The sequence below is a fragment of the Salvia hispanica genome, chromosome 3 (assembly GCF_029641045.1).
Source record: "Salvia hispanica isolate PSC_SH4W2 chromosome 3, Shi_PSC_v1, whole genome shotgun sequence".
Taxonomy (NCBI): domain Eukaryota; kingdom Viridiplantae; phylum Streptophyta; class Magnoliopsida; order Lamiales; family Lamiaceae; genus Salvia; species Salvia hispanica.
The window spans coordinates 40,176,020-40,196,130 of record NC_142694.1 but is presented as its reverse complement, the minus strand read 5'-3'; the positions used below and the strand labels follow the sequence as shown (position 1 = coordinate 40,196,130).

General features: G+C 40.7%; 3 protein-coding genes across 5 annotated transcripts; all 3 read right to left on the bottom strand.

Moving 5' to 3' along the window:
- Positions 1–917: 917 nt before the first annotated feature.
- On the bottom strand, positions 918–3,920 carry LOC125216783 (protein CANDIDATE G PROTEIN-COUPLED RECEPTOR 8-like). Its single transcript, XM_048118551.2, has 6 exons — positions 3,425–3,920; positions 2,181–2,372; positions 1,653–1,812; positions 1,457–1,559; positions 1,299–1,380; positions 918–1,218 (listed from the first exon to the last, which is right to left on the bottom strand). Exons 1-6 carry the CDS (start codon positions 3,704–3,706, stop codon positions 1,141–1,143), a joined length of 897 nt encoding a protein of 298 aa, XP_047974508.1. The 5' UTR covers positions 3,707–3,920; the 3' UTR covers positions 918–1,140.
- Positions 3,921–5,400: 1,480 nt separating this feature from the next.
- LOC125213855 (chaperone protein ClpB1) lies at positions 5,401–9,066 on the bottom strand. 2 transcript variants are annotated; one of them, XM_048114613.2, is made up of 5 exons: positions 8,901–9,066; positions 7,426–8,604; positions 7,161–7,342; positions 5,980–7,080; positions 5,401–5,890 (listed from the first exon to the last, which is right to left on the bottom strand). In XM_048114613.2, the coding sequence occupies exons 2-5, from the start codon at positions 8,576–8,578 to the stop codon at positions 5,597–5,599; spliced, it is 2,730 nt and encodes a 909-aa protein (XP_047970570.1). In that variant the 5' UTR covers positions 8,579–8,604; positions 8,901–9,066; the 3' UTR covers positions 5,401–5,596. The 2 variants fall into 2 exon arrangements, with proteins under 2 accessions (XP_047970570.1, XP_047970571.1); XM_048114614.2 differs by having other exon boundaries at positions 7,426–8,580.
- A 1,520-nt stretch (positions 9,067–10,586) lies between these two features.
- Positions 10,587–19,560, bottom strand: LOC125211791 (uncharacterized). Of its 2 annotated transcripts, none has more exons than XM_048111724.2 (10): positions 19,426–19,560; positions 17,398–17,496; positions 17,101–17,300; positions 14,396–16,956; positions 14,174–14,307; positions 12,235–14,097; positions 12,023–12,071; positions 11,691–11,935; positions 11,482–11,580; positions 10,587–11,161 (listed from the first exon to the last, which is right to left on the bottom strand). In XM_048111724.2, the coding sequence occupies exons 3-10, from the start codon at positions 17,288–17,290 to the stop codon at positions 10,933–10,935; spliced, it is 5,370 nt and encodes a 1,789-aa protein (XP_047967681.1). In that variant the 5' UTR covers positions 17,291–17,300; positions 17,398–17,496; positions 19,426–19,560; the 3' UTR covers positions 10,587–10,932. The 2 variants fall into 2 exon arrangements, with proteins under 2 accessions (XP_047967681.1, XP_047967682.1); XM_048111725.2 differs by having other exon boundaries at positions 17,432–17,496.
- Positions 19,561–20,111: the final 551 nt, after the last annotated feature.

Here is a 20,111-nt window from a genome sequence, read left to right as displayed (position 1 = left end):
GCCCGTTTCTTGGCTAATTGCGCGGTGTGTGTTGCATTTGCGTTACGACTCACGGTGAGAGATTTCAGTTTTGAGGATTAAATTAGACGAGTGATTAATTGGATCGATTCTCTCATCAGTTTTGAAGGAAGATAATAAGAAAAGAAGAAAAAATTTACTCCATCTACAAGGAAAAAGTTTACATGACCCGATTCCATATTTTGATTGGATCTCACAAATGAAGTCTCACATTGCAAGTTTAAGGTTTAGAGAAATTTTCTTGTTAGAAATTCATTTTTCGATTGTTTCAACTCCAAATTCGAATGATAGGGTGGAAGATCTCATGGAACTTTCTCGTTTAAAATGTACCAGTAAAACCTGTCATTGTTTTTTTTCACAGAATTTAATCCCTAGATAAGTTATTTACCCTACCAAATATGCGATAAGTTTGGAAGTATTAGTGATATTGTTTCTAAGTAGTGCAAATGACCTAGTTTAGAGAGGTGCTTTGAATAAATCAATACTTACTAATTTAATTATCAATAATAAATCAATATTTAATATTCTCTCCATCCCAACTAAGTTGAATTATAACTTTTGGACACAGATATTAAGAAATTGTGTTAAAAGTAAGAGAAAGAAATAAAGAAGTAGTAGGAAAGATGAGAGTAAAATAAATGATAGAATAAAATAATAATAATTGAATATTTTATTTTTTGTCAAAAAATGGAATAACTCAACTTAGTTGGGACATGCCAAAAAAGGAATACGAGTCAACCTAATCGGGACTTGGGACGGAAGAAGTAAAATACTTGTACTCTAATAATTGTAGTAAATAATGATAATAGAAGAAGTAATGCACATAGTAAATATGCTGATTTAATACTACTATATAAACAAAATAAGAAGCTGCAAAAAGAAAAAAATATAAAAATATATTTACTGAAATTAATGAACTAGCATTAATATGAATTTAGCTTTAAGTTGCTCCCACAATTATCCAAAAAGTGAAAAAACACATCACTATACATTATCACTAGTTAAAACAGTTATCTATTCTCTGTGTTTCTTCTCCATCGATCCAGATTGGCTATAACTCCCGAACGCTCCATGCTTGCTCCATTTCTTCCCCGCCCCGGCCTGGATCCGTCGCTGCCTCTGCTAGTCCCACTCAGTGTCGAAAAAACCAGCATCTTTCATCTCTGAGTAATACGCGTTGTCCAAGAGCCAGTCTTCCTCCTGCAAACATTAGCACATGTTAAAAACCAAAAGAACTAATCTTGCAATTCTCTACTGCTTACAGATTAAACGACGTTTACCTGGAAAAAGTCGGCCAGGAACGTTACATAAAGGAAGGGGAGATAGAGGGCGTGACGGCAGATGACTACAAGATTGTACAACCTGATGGAACAATGTCATTAGCAGAATCAAAACGACCACTGTACTAGATCGAAGGTCACCTGGTTAAGATACATACAGAAATCCAAAGCCAAAACCGATTCCAGCCATTCCGCTAGCACACAATCCCAAAACATTTACTACAAACATAGTGACCACATAGTTGTAGAATGAAGGCCTAGCTGCATTTGTTAAACATATTTTGAACGTTAGTCCAAGCACATGATTGAAACAGAGGCAAAAGGTTTTCGATATGAAAGAAACTTAGAACTCACGTGGCAACTTATCCCTCCATTTTGAGTAGTGAACGAATAGTATGTAGCAGTAGACTACAGTCAGGAGCAGAGTATGAACAAACAGTAGAGTCCATTTTCCCCAGTGTGCAGTATCAGCGCTAGTGAAGAGGGGCACCCCAAATCCAAATATGAAGATGGCCTACAGAGAAGAGTGATCACGTACTTTTTAGTATAAACCAGTTGATCGCAAGGGAACTCAACAATTCAACATACACGAAATGGATTCTATTCGAAGAAAAATTAAAACAATACACGAACTCTAAGAAGGGATCAAAAAAAGAGGGCTTCATTATTGCTGTCAGTGATTCTCTATGAGACTTTTATCGGGATATCACGTATCATATCCTTCCACAAGCTTGTTCCTACCCAGAAGTTAATTTTCATTTTTTTGTTGTTTTATGTCTTGGTGTGAATCATGTGATGATAAATAAAATCTGTTAGTTGTATCCTAGATTTTATTTAAAGCCCACTTGACCTAGAAGTTTAATAAAGAGAGATATCCATTACCTGGATAAGCACATCGACGACAACAGAGGAACCTGAAACGAAGAAAGTGTGTGCTAGCGCTTCCAATCCATTAGCATAGTTCTCCTGAAGCAGAAACGCTACTATGCTAATTTCCAGAGTTAGCATCCCACATTCTGTGAGCAATGACAGCAGGTTCCAAGCAGTTGCCTTTTCAGGAGTACATTCCCATCCCTGATTTTTTCATCAATGAATCACTAAAAATGAATGAGAGAGAGAGAGAGGGATGCTTTATGATGCAAACCTTCAATGATAATTGAACAATGCAACATATACAAACAAACATTTTATGGAAGTGAAAGTTTTAACATCACTGGGAAACAAATTTCAAAACAATCAGTGGAGAAAGTGCTACAACGCATATCTATAATTGTAGTTTCAAAACATCAGGCACCGCTATAGCTTTTCACTGAACAACCAAAGCAAAAACTGATTTTGACTACCATTCAGTTCAGATTGTGGACAGTCACAGTAACGCAAACAAAGGATTCTTCAGTGAAACACATATAATGTGTAATAACATGGAAAATTACAAAAACCGAACAAATTACAGCAGTTGCTCCAGAAAACCTCTCCCCTACCGACAAATTATAACTTGTTCCATCATCCAAACAAATCTTATCACATGTGCTATCGTGCATATCTGTGCGCAGTACGTTACTTTTAAGAATGATTATATCAACTCAACTAAAACTGCAGTGAAATTAACCAAATCACAGCAGCTGTTCCAAAAAAAACACTCTCCCCTACTGACGAATTATAACTTATTCCATCGTCCAATCAAATCTTATCATGTGCGCTATCGTCCATATCTGTGCGCAGTATTCTCACGTTACATTTGAGAATGACCATGTCAACTCAACTCTAACTGCACTGAAATTAACCAAATAGTAACAAGGTACCAAGGCATGCATCAAAAACTCCCTACTGAAGAGCCTACAATAGATCTATTTAAGAAAATCAAGCAACTAGCAACTCATACTTCAACCTTTCAGTTCCAATTAATAAATATTTATGATCCCTCCTTTACAAACAGATATTGATATCGAAAATGCAGCACAATAAACAAAACCAATACTTTTAACACATAATTATCAAAAAATTGCAGCAATAAGTCACTAAAATCGCCTAAATCTACACAACAACAAAGCGAAAAGCAGCTCAATCTAAGGATTCACAAACACGCACTCCAAAAAAAATCCAAAATTCAGAGGAACAAACATCACCTGAAGAGCAGCCCACGCCAAATTGAGAAGAGCAGAGAGCCACAGGAGGGCGTAGTACGCGATCATGACGTAAGACTTCCGGTGGCGCAGCTTCTTCACATTGCGCCTCGCCTGGAACCCTAAGTACAGCACCAGCAGAACTGAGGGCACGAGCAGGGCCGCTTCGCGCCAGAAACTGTTGCACCCTCCGCTTTGTGAGGTGTACCATTCGGAAATCCGCGCGGGAGGATCCGTAATGTTCTGCTCTGAAGCAATCGCGAGGGTTATGTTAGGGTTTGACATTCGCCGGATTCGATTCAATTTAGAGGAGCGATGATCATCTGATCAATCATAGGAGAACCGCGATACTTCAACAACTTTCGATTGAGATAATTAGCAGTGAGCGGAGATCGGAGATCGGAGATGAATGATTTGAGAGCGAAAACGGTGAGAGAGAAAGATGATGATGAACTGTGGGTTTACGTTTCGATATTTTCACGTATGACCCTTTTGAATTTGGTAATTTCTACTTCCGCCCCTTAAAAGCATCTGCTCCAACCTAAAAGTCCTTCTGCCACGTCATCATGTCCTCCCCAGTCCCGATAACCTAGCCAATGCCCCTTCCCGCAGCCTAGCAACAGCCCAGCCTAACCCACTCATTTCATTCATTTTATCAAATTAATACAAATACGAGATTAATAATTGGACAAAAGTTCCAACATATAAAATAAAATAATAAAAATAAAACTTCTACGATGTGAATAAAATGAAATGCAATTAGCCGTTCGTCAATGGTTCCCCATCTACCGCCACCCCCCCAGATGGGTACAGGCCCGTTAACTGTCATGCCTACAGTCTACTAGACCACCCATTTCGGAGAGGATCGTCATGGTTCCCCATCTACCCCCGCCCCCCGGATGGGTACAGGCCCGTTTACTGCCATGCCTACAAGTCTACTAGACCACCCATAGTTGGGTACAGTCATAAAACTGTCCACAGGGGAAATCAATCTCAGGTTGCGCCTCCCAGGGGTCGAACTCGTGACCTCTAGGATATGAGGCTGTATCCTTGCCCCTTTACCGCTAGGCCAAAGGGCATGGATTGAGTTTGTTAGTATATCTTGAATCTATATTGTTTGCCGCTAGCCAAACGACGGTATACAATGCTGGTGAACAACGTAAATCTCTTTGTTTTTGTTTATTTCGATTACTCAATTAGCCTATTCCGTCAAAACAGAGTTGAAATAATAAATTACAAAAAAAAAAAAAAAATATTTTCGGACGGCTCGACGGTCGGCCATGCCCGTGAACGGGGGCATATCTCTCTCCTCTTCTTGGCTCGGCGGTCGCAATACCGTCCTAGCCGACTGCCTAACCGCACGCTGATGGCTAGGGCGATATTACGGATGCTCTAACAATTTATCTCGAAAATCCCTAAAACATAGTACTCCTAATCTACTACCGATGTCTCGTTCGAAGCATCTCACTTTTTTCGATGTGCCCGTTCGACGTATCTCAGCGAATTCATCTCAATTTCTTTTTTCAGTGTAATGTTTGAGACATTACATTTTCTTTTCAATGTCCCATTCGACCGTCTGACGCATCTCATTTTATTTTTTATCATTAGACTCTTTTTTTCTCATTTTTTCTTAACATTAGACTTTCTTTTCTCATCTTTTCAAAACATTAGACTTTCTTTTTATTTTCGGTGTCTCATTTCAAATATAATTGTAGTATCTAATTTTCTTTTTTGGTGTTACATTCGAAGCATCAAACTTTCATTTTCAGTCCAAATTTATCGATTTCTCATTTTAAGTGCCTCACATTATATTCTGTCTCATACGAAATATCTCACTTTCTTCTCCGATATTTCCTTTCAAGCGTTTCATTCACTATCGGACTATACTCTCCAATATCTCATTCAAACATCTCACTTATATCAATCATTTGAAATTAAAACATAGAGAAATTTCAAGAATTGATAAAATTGAAAATAAATTGCTGCAAAAGTATTTATATATTGACTAGAAAAGAATAAATTATTACATGATATTTTTTCAAAACAAAAAGCGTGGAAGTTTTAGGAAAGCACTTATTTACCTTACTCCAACACTTATATATCAGAAATTTAAGGAACCAAACAAAGAAACACAGCCAAAAACAACAGAAAAAACCCCAAACTCAGTTAACAACTTCAGTCATCCATGTCCTCATCATCAATCTCTTCAATCTTCATCCTCTTCACCGCCTGGGCTGCATCTGATCGCACCCCGTTAGGGATCTGGATCAATATATCCGACTTCTCCCCCGTTGCTGCGTTGACGAGCCCTCCGTTCTTCTCAACCCGGTACGTTAGCGCTGTTCCATCTATTGCAGCGTCAACAAACACTGTGGAGTTCTCATCTATCTCCTCCTTCACCAGCATCTTCGAGAGCTCCGTCACCACCCTCTTCTCCAGCCACCTCCTTATAGGCCGTGCACCGTATACCTGAGAGCATGAATAACACCACAGTCAGCAACACAACACATCAATTATCGATATATATATATATGCAGAAACCAAGCAATGGATCTTACCGGATCATAACTCTCGGCCAATATGACATCAAGCGCTGCTTCAGTGACGGCCATGGCGATGCCCCTCTCTGCCAGACGCTTTGCAACGTCTTTGAGCTGGAGGCGGCACACCTTCCTCAGCTGGTCGTGCGACAGAGGGTCAAAGACCACTATCTCGTCCAGGCGATTGAGCAGCTCCGGCTTGAACTGCTTCCTCACCTCTTGCATCACCAACTCACGAGCGCTTTCCATGGTGCACTTCCCGCTTAATCCTCTCAGAAGATACTCTGCTCCAAGGTTCGAGGTCATGATAATCACCGAGTTCGTGAAGTCTACGGTACGGCCTTGGCCGTCAGTCAGCCTGCCATCGTCCAAAACTTGCAGCAAAGTATTGAACACTGTCGGATGGGCTTTCTCCACTTCATCAAACAGGATAACGCAATAAGGCCGTCTCCTCACAGCCTCAGTCAACTGGCCACCCTCCTCGTGCCCAACGTACCCAGGCGGAGCGCCAATCAGTCGAGCAACAGAGTGCTGTTCCATGTACTCGGACATATCTATCCTCACCATTAAGCTGTCATCGTCAAAGAGCTGCTCAGCCAGCGCCTTGGCTAGCTCCGTTTTACCCACACCGGTCGGACCAAGGAACAGGAACGAACCAGTCGGCTGCTGAGGCCTTCCAAGACCAGCCCGTGATCTCAACACAGCCTCTGCAACAGCAGTGACCGCCTGATCCTGCCCCACGACACGCTGGTGCAGCCTCTCACCAAGACCGATCAGCCTGTCCTTGTCATTCTGGCCAAGACGCGTCACAGGTATACCCGTCCAGCGGCTCACGACCTCCGCGATCTGATCCGGCCCCACAGTCTCCGTAAGCATCCCATTCTCAGTAGCACCACCTTCAAGGTTCACAATGGCGGCTTCAACTTCCTGAATGGCTCCATACCTCAAATCTGCAGCCCTCGCAAGATCATATCTCCTCTCGGCTTCTTGCAAGGCATACATTAGCTCATCCCTCTTTTGCTTCAGCCTTCTGAGCTCATCAATTCTCTCCTTCTCTTTTTTGTACTTCATCATCAAAGGCTGCAGCTTATCCCTCAGATCATCAAGCTCTTTACGCACCTACAAAATAGTCGAAAATGTCAGATCATTGCATCACATAATTAGCATGAACACATTCTCAATCATAAACGGACACTCACCTCAACAAGTCGAGCCTTGCTAGCTTTATCCTTCTCCTTATCCAGAGCGTGGAGCTCGATTTCCAACTGTATCCTCTTCCTCTCCATATTGTCAATTTCCTCCGGCTGGCTGTCGAGCTGGACTCTCACATTCGCGCAGGCCTCGTCAACAAGATCAATCGCCTTATCCGGTAGATGACGTCCTACACCACACTCAAAAACGTTAGACAATGAAAACAGCATAAAAGACAACGACGGAATATCACAGCCTAGCCTGAACACACACCAGTGATGTAACGCGATGACAACTGAGCCGCCACCACAAGCGCCCTATCCTGTATCTTAACACCGTGATGCCCTTCGTACTTCTCCTTCAAACCCCTCAGGATGCTAACCGTGTCAACAACGCTGGGCTCCGCCACATACACCTGCTGGAATCGCCTCTCGAAGGCAGCATCCTTCTCGACATACTTTCTGTACTCCTCAAGCGTCGTTGCGCCAATACACCTCAACTGCCCCCTTGCGAGCATCGGCTTGAAGAGATTCGCAGCGTCCATCGACCCCTCTGTCCGTCCCGCCCCTAAAACTAGATGAATTTCATCGATGAACAGTATCACCTTCCCCTCAGCTTCTTCCACCTCTTTCAAAACGGATTTCAGTCTCTCCTCAAATTCCCCTCTATACTTAGCTCCGGCTATCAACGCGCCCATATCCAATGCAATCAGCCTCACATCGGCAAGATTGCTCGGGACATCTCCAGCAACGATCCTCTGAGCCAATCCCTCCACCACCGCAGTCTTACCAACTCCTGGCTCTCCAATTAGAACCGGATTGTTCTTAGTCCGCCTCGAGAGGATACGAACAACTCGCCTAATCTCCTCGTCTCTTCCAATAACCGGATCAAGCTTCCCAGCCTGCTCCACGAGATCACGGCCGTAGGTCTTCAGCGCCTGAAAATTGGTGTCTCCGGACGCGCTCTCGACCTTCCTCCCCTCCTTACCCCGCAGTTTCTCAACCTCCGATTTCACCTTAGCGGTGGTCACGCCAGCCTCCTTCAAAAGGCCCTGAATTTGGGAATCTTCCAGAAGCCCTAGGATCAGCTGATCGACTGCTAAGTGCGTGTCGCCACGCGATTTCTGCAGCGACTGAGCGCGGCGGATGACCTTGATCAGAGACGTGCTGGCCGGTATCTCGTCGGGAGGCGGCGTCTGTGACGGCAGCTTCTTCATCGCTTGGTTGATAACCCTCTCCACCGCGTTAACCGAATCTTCGCCGGAACCTGCCCCGGCCACTGCTTGCCTGAAAATACCGTTTGCATCGGCGATCAGCGCTGCGGCGAAGTGAAGAGGAGTGAATTGAGCGTGGCCTGAGCTCATTGCGAGCTCGTGAGCCGCGGCGAGGGTCTCATTAGTCTTGTGTGTGAACTTCTCGGGATTCATTTCTGCGAATGATCAATTGAAATTAACTGCAACAGAATTCAAAAACACAATCATCAGACACCAGGGAAAAAAAACTGAATCACACACACAAAGCAACAATAATTGGTAGAAGTTCAACTTGTTCAATGAAATTCATGACAAATTTCAACAGTGAAAAACAGAGCATCAAACGAAGTGACGCCAAAGCTATCGATTAAAACTTTAAACTCCATGAAAACGATTTATACTCAACAATGTAGGAATATACCAACAGAATCGTAATTAGATATGCGCGAAGAAGATTTATAAGCAGAAATGCAGGACAATGGAACACAGATCGTACCTGTGATAAACAACACTGGCAAGGCGTGATTACGAGTTCGGATTCGATGAATCTAGCGTCGAGAGATTGCTTGGTGAATTCTGTGTGGATTGTGATTATTGATTGATGCTTTGCGTTAGAAGTGAAGAGTGAAGGTGGCTGAAGCGGCAGTTTTGATGAGGTCAAAGACATTTCTGGAATTCGAAAGCCACCGCTAGAAACTACTAGAATTTAATAATTGCACTTTTTTTATTTTTATATTCTCCTTGTTTTCTTTTCTACGTGGCGCTTTCTCTCATTTGATAAGTACAGTGGATATTTTACCGTCAAATAAAAAAATCATACTAGTAATTTTGGACATGAACAAATATTTTGAATTATAATTAATAAATGTTATTTCATGATATATTATTTATAAAAACTAATTTATTTACATATTCCACTTATCTACAACTTTATTTTTAAAAAATTCTCCATTTTTTAAAAATGACAAGAATTTTAATGCATAATAAGTAAAAACAAATTACAAAAAAAATAATTAAAGCATTATTAATTACTACAAAATAAGTCAAATCTTATTAAAGAGAATAATAGTTCTATTTGTAAGGGACGAAATCATTTCTATTTAAAAAGACGGATATAGTAGGATAGTTTTTTTCATTCACAATACCATTGCAAAATTTGAATCGTTTCCTGTTCAAATTACATTTTATAGACAAATAAAGCATTACTTCTCCAGTCCGACAACATATCCCATTTTTTTCATTTCAGTTTATTAGCTCCATTGAATTTTACTTAAAACATGCATCTACTTGATACTCACAAGTTAGATAGTGGAGAATATAATTTGTTACTTCATCACAGATTAATTGATTCATATTCATTTTTTATGGCATTCCAAATTAATTGATTCATTTCAAGTTTTGACTCTTATTAACTCTCTTTTCTCTCTCCCACTCTTTATCTTTAAAGTCAATTCACTAAATATATTCTTGTACCTAGAAGAACTGCCTCAGTTAATCGATGACAAAGGGAGTATACATTACCTTTAAAATCAACTAGTTCTGATTTGTTCTCTATTCCTTGTGTTTTTCCATATACTTTTTCTTACATAGATTCAACAAAACCTAGAGCTGGGGCTTATCAACTAGTTTCAGAAGGAGAAAGCATTTATTATATCTCAGTTAAGAAGATGGTTTAAAGTAACGTAACAAGCAACTATATTATGTCAGAGCAAACCAATTCAAATTCACTAAATCTAGCATAGTACAGTGCAAATAAACAAGAACTACACTACAGTAATTACAATGAAAAATAAAAATAGTAGATTGCATGTTCCAAAGGAAAACAATAATCAAGTAAAGAAACAAAGATAAAGTCCAGTAATGAACAAGGACACCATGAACAGCTTAAACCTTCTCTAACACTGCTAAAGAACCTCAAATTTGAGGAAACTGAAGCCAATTTCTTTCTAGGCAGACATGATCGTTTATATATATTACCAGATACGGAAAACATGCTAAGATAGCTGTTCCTGGCATATCAGTAGCAAGTCATTTACACCTAACACTATAAGATAGCTCTAAGACCAACAAACTAATTGAACCTGCTTTACAAAGATCGAGACTCCAAGTCATCGAGCCATCAGACCTAGGCCTGAATTTGAACAATGCAAGAAAGGGATTTCGTAAACTAAAGCCCCAGGAGGAAAAGAAGAATAGATACTGAATATACATAATAAAATATTTATCTACCTAAATGTCATATATCCATTTTTGCAATATCATGCTGCACTTAATATAATCCCCGTCTAGGCAAAAATGATGGGGAACCCCAAATTCATTCCATTTCATAGAGATGTACATGAACTGAACCTTGCATTTCTCAATAATGACATAAATGCCTAATCGAAAAGACTAAATAGCTTCCAGCACAATTCAGGAGACCTCGTGTCCATCCAACTGCCATTCGATCACACCATTCAACTGGCCTTGGTGAAAGTGCCAGTCGATAAAGTACTGGACACGGTTCAAATCAGCAGAAAAATCAATCATTATAGTGAAAGACATTGTACCCTGTCAGGAAGACTTCTAGGCATGGGCACAGCAGTTACGTATTTTTGTGCACAAGGTTTTTGCATAGCTGCAGTAGCATCAGTGGATGTCTCTGCATTATCAGTTTGCCCGCGACCATGAAACCTAGCAAATCGATTGATGACAGAAAACTTCTCTAAATCTTGACATTCCAATCTCAAGTCCAATATTGATGTACTCCTCTCCGGTCTGCCAAACACAAATAACATATTTACATCGAAGAGAAAGATCAATACGATTGCTAGTTTGCAACATCGTAATCGGACAAAAGCACAGCAAATGAAATGCAACCACACATTACCAGCCAAACAAGCTAATGTAATGGCAATTCTGAATTTCTTATGTGGAATGATATCATGTACTAATATGTAGGTAAAGAACAAGCTTATTATATGGTAAAAAGAAGATTCAATAACATTATTCACAAAAAGATAATTCATCACTCCATCCAATATATGCAACACTAACTAGATTAAATCACATAAACACATGATTTACACATGATTTACCTCAAGAAATCATTTTCTAGCTTCCCAGCTTTTCCCAAAAATTCTTCAATGACTTTTGCAAAACGTGGATCGCTGCTGAGTTTGCCCTTAGCAACATGCCTGAAAAAAAAATGTAAAATATATATTCGTACTTTGCAAAAACTAATTGATAAAAAAAAGTTACTGATTTGGCATGATTGAATCAATCCAGGTAGGGAGGAAGAACTTACGGGGCAATATCATGAGGGGGCGAACCCAAATTACTAGAGGTAGATAGCGCACTGCATGCGTCTCCAAGTGCTACCCTTGATACAGCATAGGCCACACTTTCGTATTCGGAAATAGCATCAGCTGAAAAAACTGTTGCCGGCGGAGGAGGAAATAATTGCTGAATAAGCTGTGTTGTCAAAATAAGCCTTCTCTTTGACCTAAGCAATGGAGGTCCATCTTCAATCAGGTCAATATCATCTTCAACCTGTCATCAGCATCAGAGGTAAAGAGCCTGGTCGACATGGTTTGCATAACTATATTAATGAGGGCATAATTAGCAACCACATAATACCTTTTCAGCAAGACGATTTGTTGCTTCAGTCCAGTTTGCTTCCACAACACTGCATGCAGTAAATTTACATAAATACTAATGAATAAGATTTTGTAGTAAAACCACAGGCAATACCAAATCCATAAAGCATACACTTCCACATCATACATTCTTGTAAACGAGATTCCAAATTGAATAAACCAGAAGAAAACATCCTGATTCATGATGATTACCTGAGAATTGATGGACTTAGTGAACAATGTGTTATCTCTTCATACCATGACAGAAGTTCAGAAGTAGCACTCTTACGCTTCTTGGGTCTCAAAATCACCTGCTGCTGACCAGTAGCATTCATCTGCATTGATGGAGGAGAAGATATGTGCTCATTTGTTTTGAAAGTGGGAGCAGAACTCTTAAGAGAGTCACTGACATATGCCTCAACAGGAGTAGCCGTCATTTTTTCTTCTAGATAAGGCATGTCCATAGCACTAGAAGATGTTCCAGGAGCAAATGGAAGTTCTTCTGGTCTCGAGGACATGGCATGGCGTATATTTTGCATAGGCAATGACCCATTTTTAAAGGATCCATACTGGTTGAACCACGATGGTGCCATCTGGGGGCTAACCATATGATGCTCAGCTCTAACAGCAGAAGGATCAGCAGGAGGTTTGCTCTGAGAACCATGCAGAGCAGTCACCACCACAACATCCTCTGAGGCAGCATTACCATGAGGCAAAGTGTTTCTCTGAAGCATATCAGATGGTGTAGAGAAGGTCACCACCCTAGAATCTTCAGGAGGAATCCCACTACTTGAATCCAATGAGTTCCTAAAATTATCTTGATTTTGCTTCTCTGTTACCAAATGTGATTGATGAATATCATGAATATTTTCTGGTCCTTTTAGTCTCTTTGAAAACCTAAGGCTAGGATCACTCTCTGCATGCTTCAGGACTCTCATTTGGTTTAGTAAGGCAAAATTTTCATTAGAAAAGGTATTAGGTTTCAGAGATCGACCAAAGTCTTCAATGTCCTTTTGTGTTGAAGCAGAATTAGCAGGTGAATCATCCAAGTGGTTCTTTTCAGAAGATGCACTTCCCAAAGGCACTTCTGTTTTTGAGGCTGAGAGAAACTGTCCAGATCTTTCCTTCAAACTTTGCTCTTTCTCATCAGCACCAATTGAAGCATGAACAATTGCAGTCGACTTGGTAAAAATATGCCCCCCTTTACCAACATCGAGATCACCTCGAGAACTAGATTCCAAAATATTGGGCTGGGGTAGCTCATGAATATTTGTCAGGCCCTTTGGGTACTGAGTCACCGAAGGATGTTGAGGTGTAGGAACATTAGACGGCATGCTTTGCAAGACCTGGCCTGAAGACCCTTGTCGAGAAATGCCTGACATCCCAAAATGCTGAGAACTGCGCATTTGATCCCTAGATGACGCAGTTCCAGCTGGACGTATCTTCTGTACATCATGCGGGCCGCTTTGTTGACCAGTGCCACCAGATGAAGGAAGACTATTTTTCTGAACATTACCAGATGTATCAGGTAGAACAGTCTCTGTAGAACCTCTTTCCATAGAGAGTGAAGTACTGTAGCTGAAGGAGGTGTCAATGTGTTGATTCACAGCTGGTCTTGTGCTTGGCCTTGTTGCTTGTTTACTCTGAAGCTGACTTCGCATATACGGAATATCAGAAGTTAATGCTGAATGATAATTCCCTGATCCCTTACCGACAGAGTTACCAATACCAGGATGCCTTGGACCTGCAGATGTATTGTTTTCATATTCCATCTGGGATTTTTCATTTGGGAACTGCCTAGATTGCAACGAAGATGCCATATGCATGCTTTTCTCTCCCATTCCTATACCAGCAAGACTGTTACGTGTTGCATTTTCCATGCTTTGAGCATTCTGGGAGGATGATGAAAGGTCAGGAATCTGCAACAGTTGAGATGGAGGACCAAGTTGCAATCCAAAACCTTTAGAGAAAGACGATTGGCTACGCTGAAGGTGACCAGCAGATCCATCAGAGTTTTCAGCTTCAGGTGGTTGAGATGATACATCCACCTTGTGAAGAAGCTCCAGCATGTTTTGGCTGGATTGGATAGAAAAAAAATCAGAATGTAATGACAACTGACAAACTCTTTAAAGTAAATGAAAACTTGAAGTACCTGGGTGATGAAGCCTTGTTCGTGCTTGAATCAAAGGACTGGCTAAAAAGATTAGATGTCCCGGCCGCATAACCAGTAAAGCTACCACCAGAAGACTCTTTATCAAGGCGTTTATTGTCTTTTGGAAGTTCACCCTGTAAGTAAAACAATACTTATAGTTTTTGTCTAGTAACATTGTAATAATTAAGTCTCGTATCTAATACAGCTCAATTGAGAAATGACCTTTTCTGCAGAATTTCTTGGAACCTGACCAAACAGTTTCAACTGGCCAAAATGGGCATGGGCACTCTGCACAGGTGTGGCCTGTGCTTGGCTGTGCTGCTTCAGGCCATGGGTTGACCCCGCATCATCATCCAGATTTCCCATGGGATGATACTGAAATTTGCGAGGAGCAGAACCTTTTTTAGCAAGCGGATTGCTTGACTTTTGCTTCCCAGATGATAGAGACCTTGAATCAATTGCATCAGTCGGACCACTTTCCCTGAAGCTACCTGAAGCATGATTAGATAAGTTTGAGCGATGGCTGTCATTAGAATTCTCTTTCATGGCACAGTTCTCCCTATCGTAATTTTTCATTTCATCATGATCGGAGCTCTTCCATGATCCTTGATTTTGATCTTTAACCTGGTCCATCATTCTCCCTAAGCTTTCACCCCCTTGGGATTTTGTTGAAGGAGAGGCATGCTTCCACTGATTGGGCAAATAGTTATTCTGAGCAAAGGGATAAGCTCCATCACCAGCTACCATATTAAATGAGTTCGCAGCTGAAGTGGCAGCATTGTGAAAACCCAAATCCCCTTTGGCTTTATTTACTTGGTGATTTCCAGACATAGATCTTACAGAACCAAATTCAACAGCACTAGTTAGGGGACTGGGTTTCCATAAAGAACCTCCATCTGCCATTTGTCCCTCCACTGACTTCACTTGATTGTTCTGGTTTTGAGGCACTCTCTCAGCATCATGAGCATTCAGTGATCTATCTCCAGCAGGTGGTACAGCTGCCAGGACATTCCCACCATTTGGTTGTCGTTTAGTTCCACCCTGACCCAGAGGCCAATCTGCGAAAAAATTCTTTCCATTTCTCTCAGCGCCCACAGCATTTCCCAAGGCATTTCCATGTATATCACTCTCACCTCCTAATTGATTTTGGACTTGGCTGTGATTTAGCCACTTGCTAGTTCCTGCCACGGCTTGCCCAAACCTTTGAGAAACATCAGTCGCTGCCGCCTCACTAGGCTGCTCCTGGAAAGTATGCCCAAGTTGATTCAACCCCATCAATTTGAGAGAGTCAGAAGAGCGAATGGATTCAGTGCCCGTTGCTGAAGAAATATGAACACGGTCATTGGGCAACGATGATTGTTTGACATTTACATTGTGAATTAGAGGGGACTGATTTGCTGAAGAGCCATCATTATTGTGATAGTTCAGACCACTCCATTCCTCCTGAGGCCCTACATCGGCAGTAGAAGTTTCAGCAACTGCAGACTGCATAAGAGCACTCCAGCTACCACTCTGAAGGGATGGAGCCCCATTTGATATTCCACTATTACTATCAAATAAATTACCAGCTTCTGCACTTATACTCGGGAGCTTACCAAATGCAGACCATATATTATCATCTGAACCATACAAGATCTTTTCTTCAGCAGGATCTAAGGTGACTTCATTCTGAGGTGAAGATACATGCATTGGATATCTTTCTTGCGAGGTTTCTGACAGAGTAGACAGCTCCTGCCTCCTTGCACGGTCCTGATGTGATGCATTATTCTGCAATGAATTCACCTGCTGGTGGAACCCTATATTCATTATGCCAGTATTCAGTGACTGACTAGAACCATGTTCATTAGTATCATTTTGATAGTTTTGTCGAGATATGGAAGTCCCCTCTGGTCTGGTAAGTCTGTCAGGCAGAAAATTGTGTTGATTACTGTGCAGAGAATTGCCAGATATTGGCATTTGAGGTGTTGATGATCTCTCTGTCACCATAGGAGAGTATTGGTTCATAGCCAAACCCCTTGGGTTGGATACTGGAACTCCATAAAGGGATTGATCATCCTGTTGATGCACCATGTCCATTAATCGGTGTGTCTGTCCAAGATTTGGTAGAAAGGTAGTGCCACCGGGGGATCCTTGCATGGCAGCAGAACCACGGCCAAGCCAGTTTGTACCAGGCTCAGCCGTCCAAGGATTGCGTAATGCATCAGAATTTGGACTACCATTAAACAGAGAGGACTGGCTTCCAGACGCCTGTTTGGTAACCTGAGGAACCTGATTAATAGGAGTTTGAGGCCTTGAGTCCAGCTGTTGAAGTTGCTGCTGTCTTTGAAGCTCTTCCATTTTCCTGTAAATGAGTTGCTGCTGCAGTTGTTGCATGTCATTGAGGCCAGATTGTTGGCGCTGTAATGCCTGCAGCATGCTTGCTTGCTGATGATGGTTCATCTGCTGCTGACCACCAAAGAGATCAAAACTAACAGGGGAGACAGATGTTCCCGATCTATCTGAAGCTTTTGGTGGTTGCTCATGGCCGCTAATTCTATGCAATTCATGCACAGGCAAGTCTCTCGAGGCTAATAAATGACGTTGATCAGAATACGCATCCAATTCCCGGAAGTTACCTTCATTCTGCCTACCTTGGGGATATTGATTGCCATACATATAGCCGTTGGAATATTGTTGCTCATTTAGGGGTTGGATTCTAGAGAAATCAGGCCTCAGATTTGGTTGAGGAAAATTCAATCCATTAGCTGAATGAGCAGGATAGCCAGACTGCCCTCTATCTATTTCTGCTCAAAATATAAAGGAGAAATTAGACATAAATCAGAAGCACTGTATAGCCATGTGTCTAAATGTAACGATAACGCCCAAAAAACAAACAAATTAGACATAGAGAACATGTTCAATTCCACATTGAAACAGAGAGGTAATACCTGGGTTTTGCCCAGAGTAATTTTTAGTGCTTGAGTTCAGCACATCAACAGGTCTTGGGCTGCCAACCCAAAAATTGCTGTTGGACACTGGCCAGTTTCCATCCACACCATGTGATTGATGCTGCCCCTGCGGTGAATTGTCTTGTGCAAAGAAATTGTGAACCCTATCTCCAAATTCGTTGCCAGGCATAGATGCTAACCTAAATTTTGATATAGGTAAGTTGAAATTTGTGAATAAAGAATTGACTAGTTTGACTTGGAATCTTTTTTTCTCAAAAATCAATAATGCATTACAACCTTTGGAAACAAGAACAATGTCAGCATACAATACCCCTGAAAGCTAACATCAGCCCCGTGCCACCTTCTCAAACACTGACAGCCTCCATGATAAGAACACTGCAGAGCAAGCACTAATTAGGTATGCACCATTGTAGAATGCCAAATGTTGTTTTTATACACCACATTAATGCAATGCAGAGATGGTGAGCAATAGAAGAAGTTTAACCACATTAAAGCAAAAAGATAGACAGATCACTGATAATGCTTCAACAGTTTAACCATCTAATCACCAATACATAAAGGAGTATGACAAGTGCAAAAAACTCATGTCGGTTTTGGAAACTTACAGGCTTTACGGATTATATGGGTAATAAATCTGGTATAAAGGTCCATAAACACATAATGTCACATTTTAATTTAAGTGTCTAGATGTAGAAACATATCTACCTAAGATGTAAGCAAAGTGGTTATGGGTGTTCCCGTGTTTCTTTATAATACAAGGGTTGTGAGGAAGTCCACAGGTGTACACTTATAGTCATAGATCTCTATATTCTGTAGAAAAAGAAAGCTCTTTAGCAGGGTGGGTAGGTAATCATGCTTCCTCCTAACCTTAGAGCAGAGCTTAAAGAAGGCTATAGGTGTGAGGCCGGCTTATTGATGTGAGGTAGATACAGAAAAGAGGAAGTTAAAGTTAAAGTTAAAGTTATAGAACAAAGGCAAAGCAAGTGCAATCTAGCAAAGTTCAGTTCTTGAACAGTTGTGAAGCCATAATTTGATCCATCTGATAACTTGCATTTCTTATTCAACATCTAATATCATTCCTTTCTCAAACATAGCAGGCTTTAGTTGTCTGCAAGTCAAACTACATTTATAACTGGGGGGAGGGGGTGGGAAGACATGCAAACCCAAATCTCAAACAGATTATTAAATATTACAGTTCAGAATCATAATTTAACAGAAATTTGAAATGGAAGATTGTCCAGACGCTCCTATTCCTATGATTTCTACTCTTCTTTTTATTTGGTTGGGTGAATAGTTACATGTTCTACGCTGTGAATTTCGAGTTTCCTCCTCACTACACAACATGTCCATTTTATAATCCTAAGAATCAAGAGCATGTCACACATTCAGTAGAACGGATATAGTGTACTTGCAGTCAAGCATTACATGATCATCAATACAATTTGTGTTTTGGTCGACACTTGACTGCGGGGTAAAACAAAATAATGTAACCTACAGTGGAGATGATAGATTTTTATCAAACTAAAATCAGTACAGTAAATGTGGTACTACATGTTATATATTAATTGACCACATCACAAGACAAATCCACTAGTCATCCACTAGAAGTGATTACATTCTACATGCAAACTCGGCCTAAGAGCATCTCTCCTTATAGGAATTGAGACAACTTTTATATTTCATTATTTCCTCAACTATATATGATAGCAGCACTAGATTTTCAAGGACAGGCCAATACTGTGATTCACGTGTTTCTTACTTCACCAATTGAGGTCATAACTCTCATCTCTAAAACCTATGGCCTATCATATTGACCATGAGGGAGAGATTATCTGTTCAAACCACTTTCAGTTATAGGTAGACCATCACACATATAAGCAACTTTTGCAGCACAAAATCTAGAAGAAAAAATATTACGAAGATAACCCCCTCCCCCCAACACACACACATGTCAAACACATCATCCTTACACACCAACACAACCCCAACTCCAGAGGTGCAGTTTTTAGCCCATTCTGTCAAACAATTACAACAAAAAACATTGCATCTGAATAGAACATCCTGATACTAACTCAATCTTCCAGAATCACTTCAAAACAAGCTGCCCACCTTCAATCCCTAAACCCTACCCCCAAATCGAACCATCTGGAGCAGGACTTTAAAGTGCACCTATCCCCCAAACCCACCCCTGCACCCTCGCCCACCCCACCCCATCCGGACACAGATTCACGCACAAAACAGAATCAGATATAAATAAATGGAAATGCGACGGGATTAAAAAACTACCAATCGAAAATGACTCACATTAAAATTGAGATGTGTGTAACGAGAGGGAAATGGAGGTGGAAATCGATCTTCAGATACAGATGAGTTTAGTTCTAGGGTTTTGAATCGACGAGCTGGAATATGAGGAGCTCGAGAGAGAGGAGTATTTTGGCAGTGAGAGAGAGATAAAGTATATGAATTTTTCAACGAACTGTGAGAGAGAAGGTTAGGTTCGGAGTGGGGCACAGGCTCGGAAGACCCGAAGCTGGGTACTGTTCTCGGTTTGGATGGGTCCACAACGAATATCCAATGAACACTCGCCAGTTGGCGTGACGAAATAGGTGAGACGTAAATGCTATTATGTTTATTACACATTTATTTAACTACTCCATTTTCGACATGTTTTTAAAATAAAATTTAATTAAGTAACATTAATTGATTAAATAAATTTGTGTATCGTTCACAATATTGAGTTCAATTATCCTTTTGTATAAAAATATTGATTAAAAATATGATAAAATGATAATGTGGGGTTGAAGATTTTATACTAGCGATCCGAACGATCATTTTTGCCTTTCACAACTAAGATGACTAGTATTTGTATTTTATTTCTATTTTATTTTATTATCTTAATTTTATTTTTTCTTCTATTTTCTCTGTCTATTTAACACATAAAACATATTCCCTCCGTCCCGCATAATTTTACACACTTTGACTCGGCACAG

Coding starts and splice junctions, on each gene's coding strand:
- LOC125213855 (XM_048114613.2), bottom strand. CDS start 8,578: ATGAATCCCGAGAAGTTCACACACAAGACTAATGAGACCCTCGCCGCG. Junction 7,081..7,160: donor GCAAGGCTCGACTTGTTGAG/GTGAGTGTCCGT, acceptor ACTATTTTGTAG/GTGCGTAAAGAGCTTGATGA. Junction 5,891..5,979: donor TGGCCGAGAGTTATGATCCG/GTAAGATCCATT, acceptor TCATGCTCTCAG/GTATACGGTGCACGGCCTAT.
- LOC125216783 (XM_048118551.2), bottom strand. CDS start 3,706: ATGTCAAACCCTAACATAACCCTCGCGATTGCTTCAGAGCAGAACATT. Junction 1,813..2,180: donor TCGTCGATGTGCTTATCCAG/GTAATGGATATC, acceptor TCTTCTCTGTAG/GCCATCTTCATATTTGGATT. Junction 1,560..1,652: donor ATGGAGGGATAAGTTGCCAC/GTGAGTTCTAAG, acceptor TAACAAATGCAG/CTAGGCCTTCATTCTACAAC.
- LOC125211791 (XM_048111724.2), bottom strand. CDS start 17,290: ATGCCTGGCAACGAATTTGGAGATAGGGTTCACAATTTCTTTGCACAA. Junction 14,098..14,173: donor AACAAGGCTTCATCACCCAG/GTACTTCAAGTT, acceptor TATCCAATCCAG/CCAAAACATGCTGGAGCTTC. Junction 11,936..12,022: donor CAAATCGTCTTGCTGAAAAG/GTATTATGTGGT, acceptor TGCTGATGACAG/GTTGAAGATGATATTGACCT.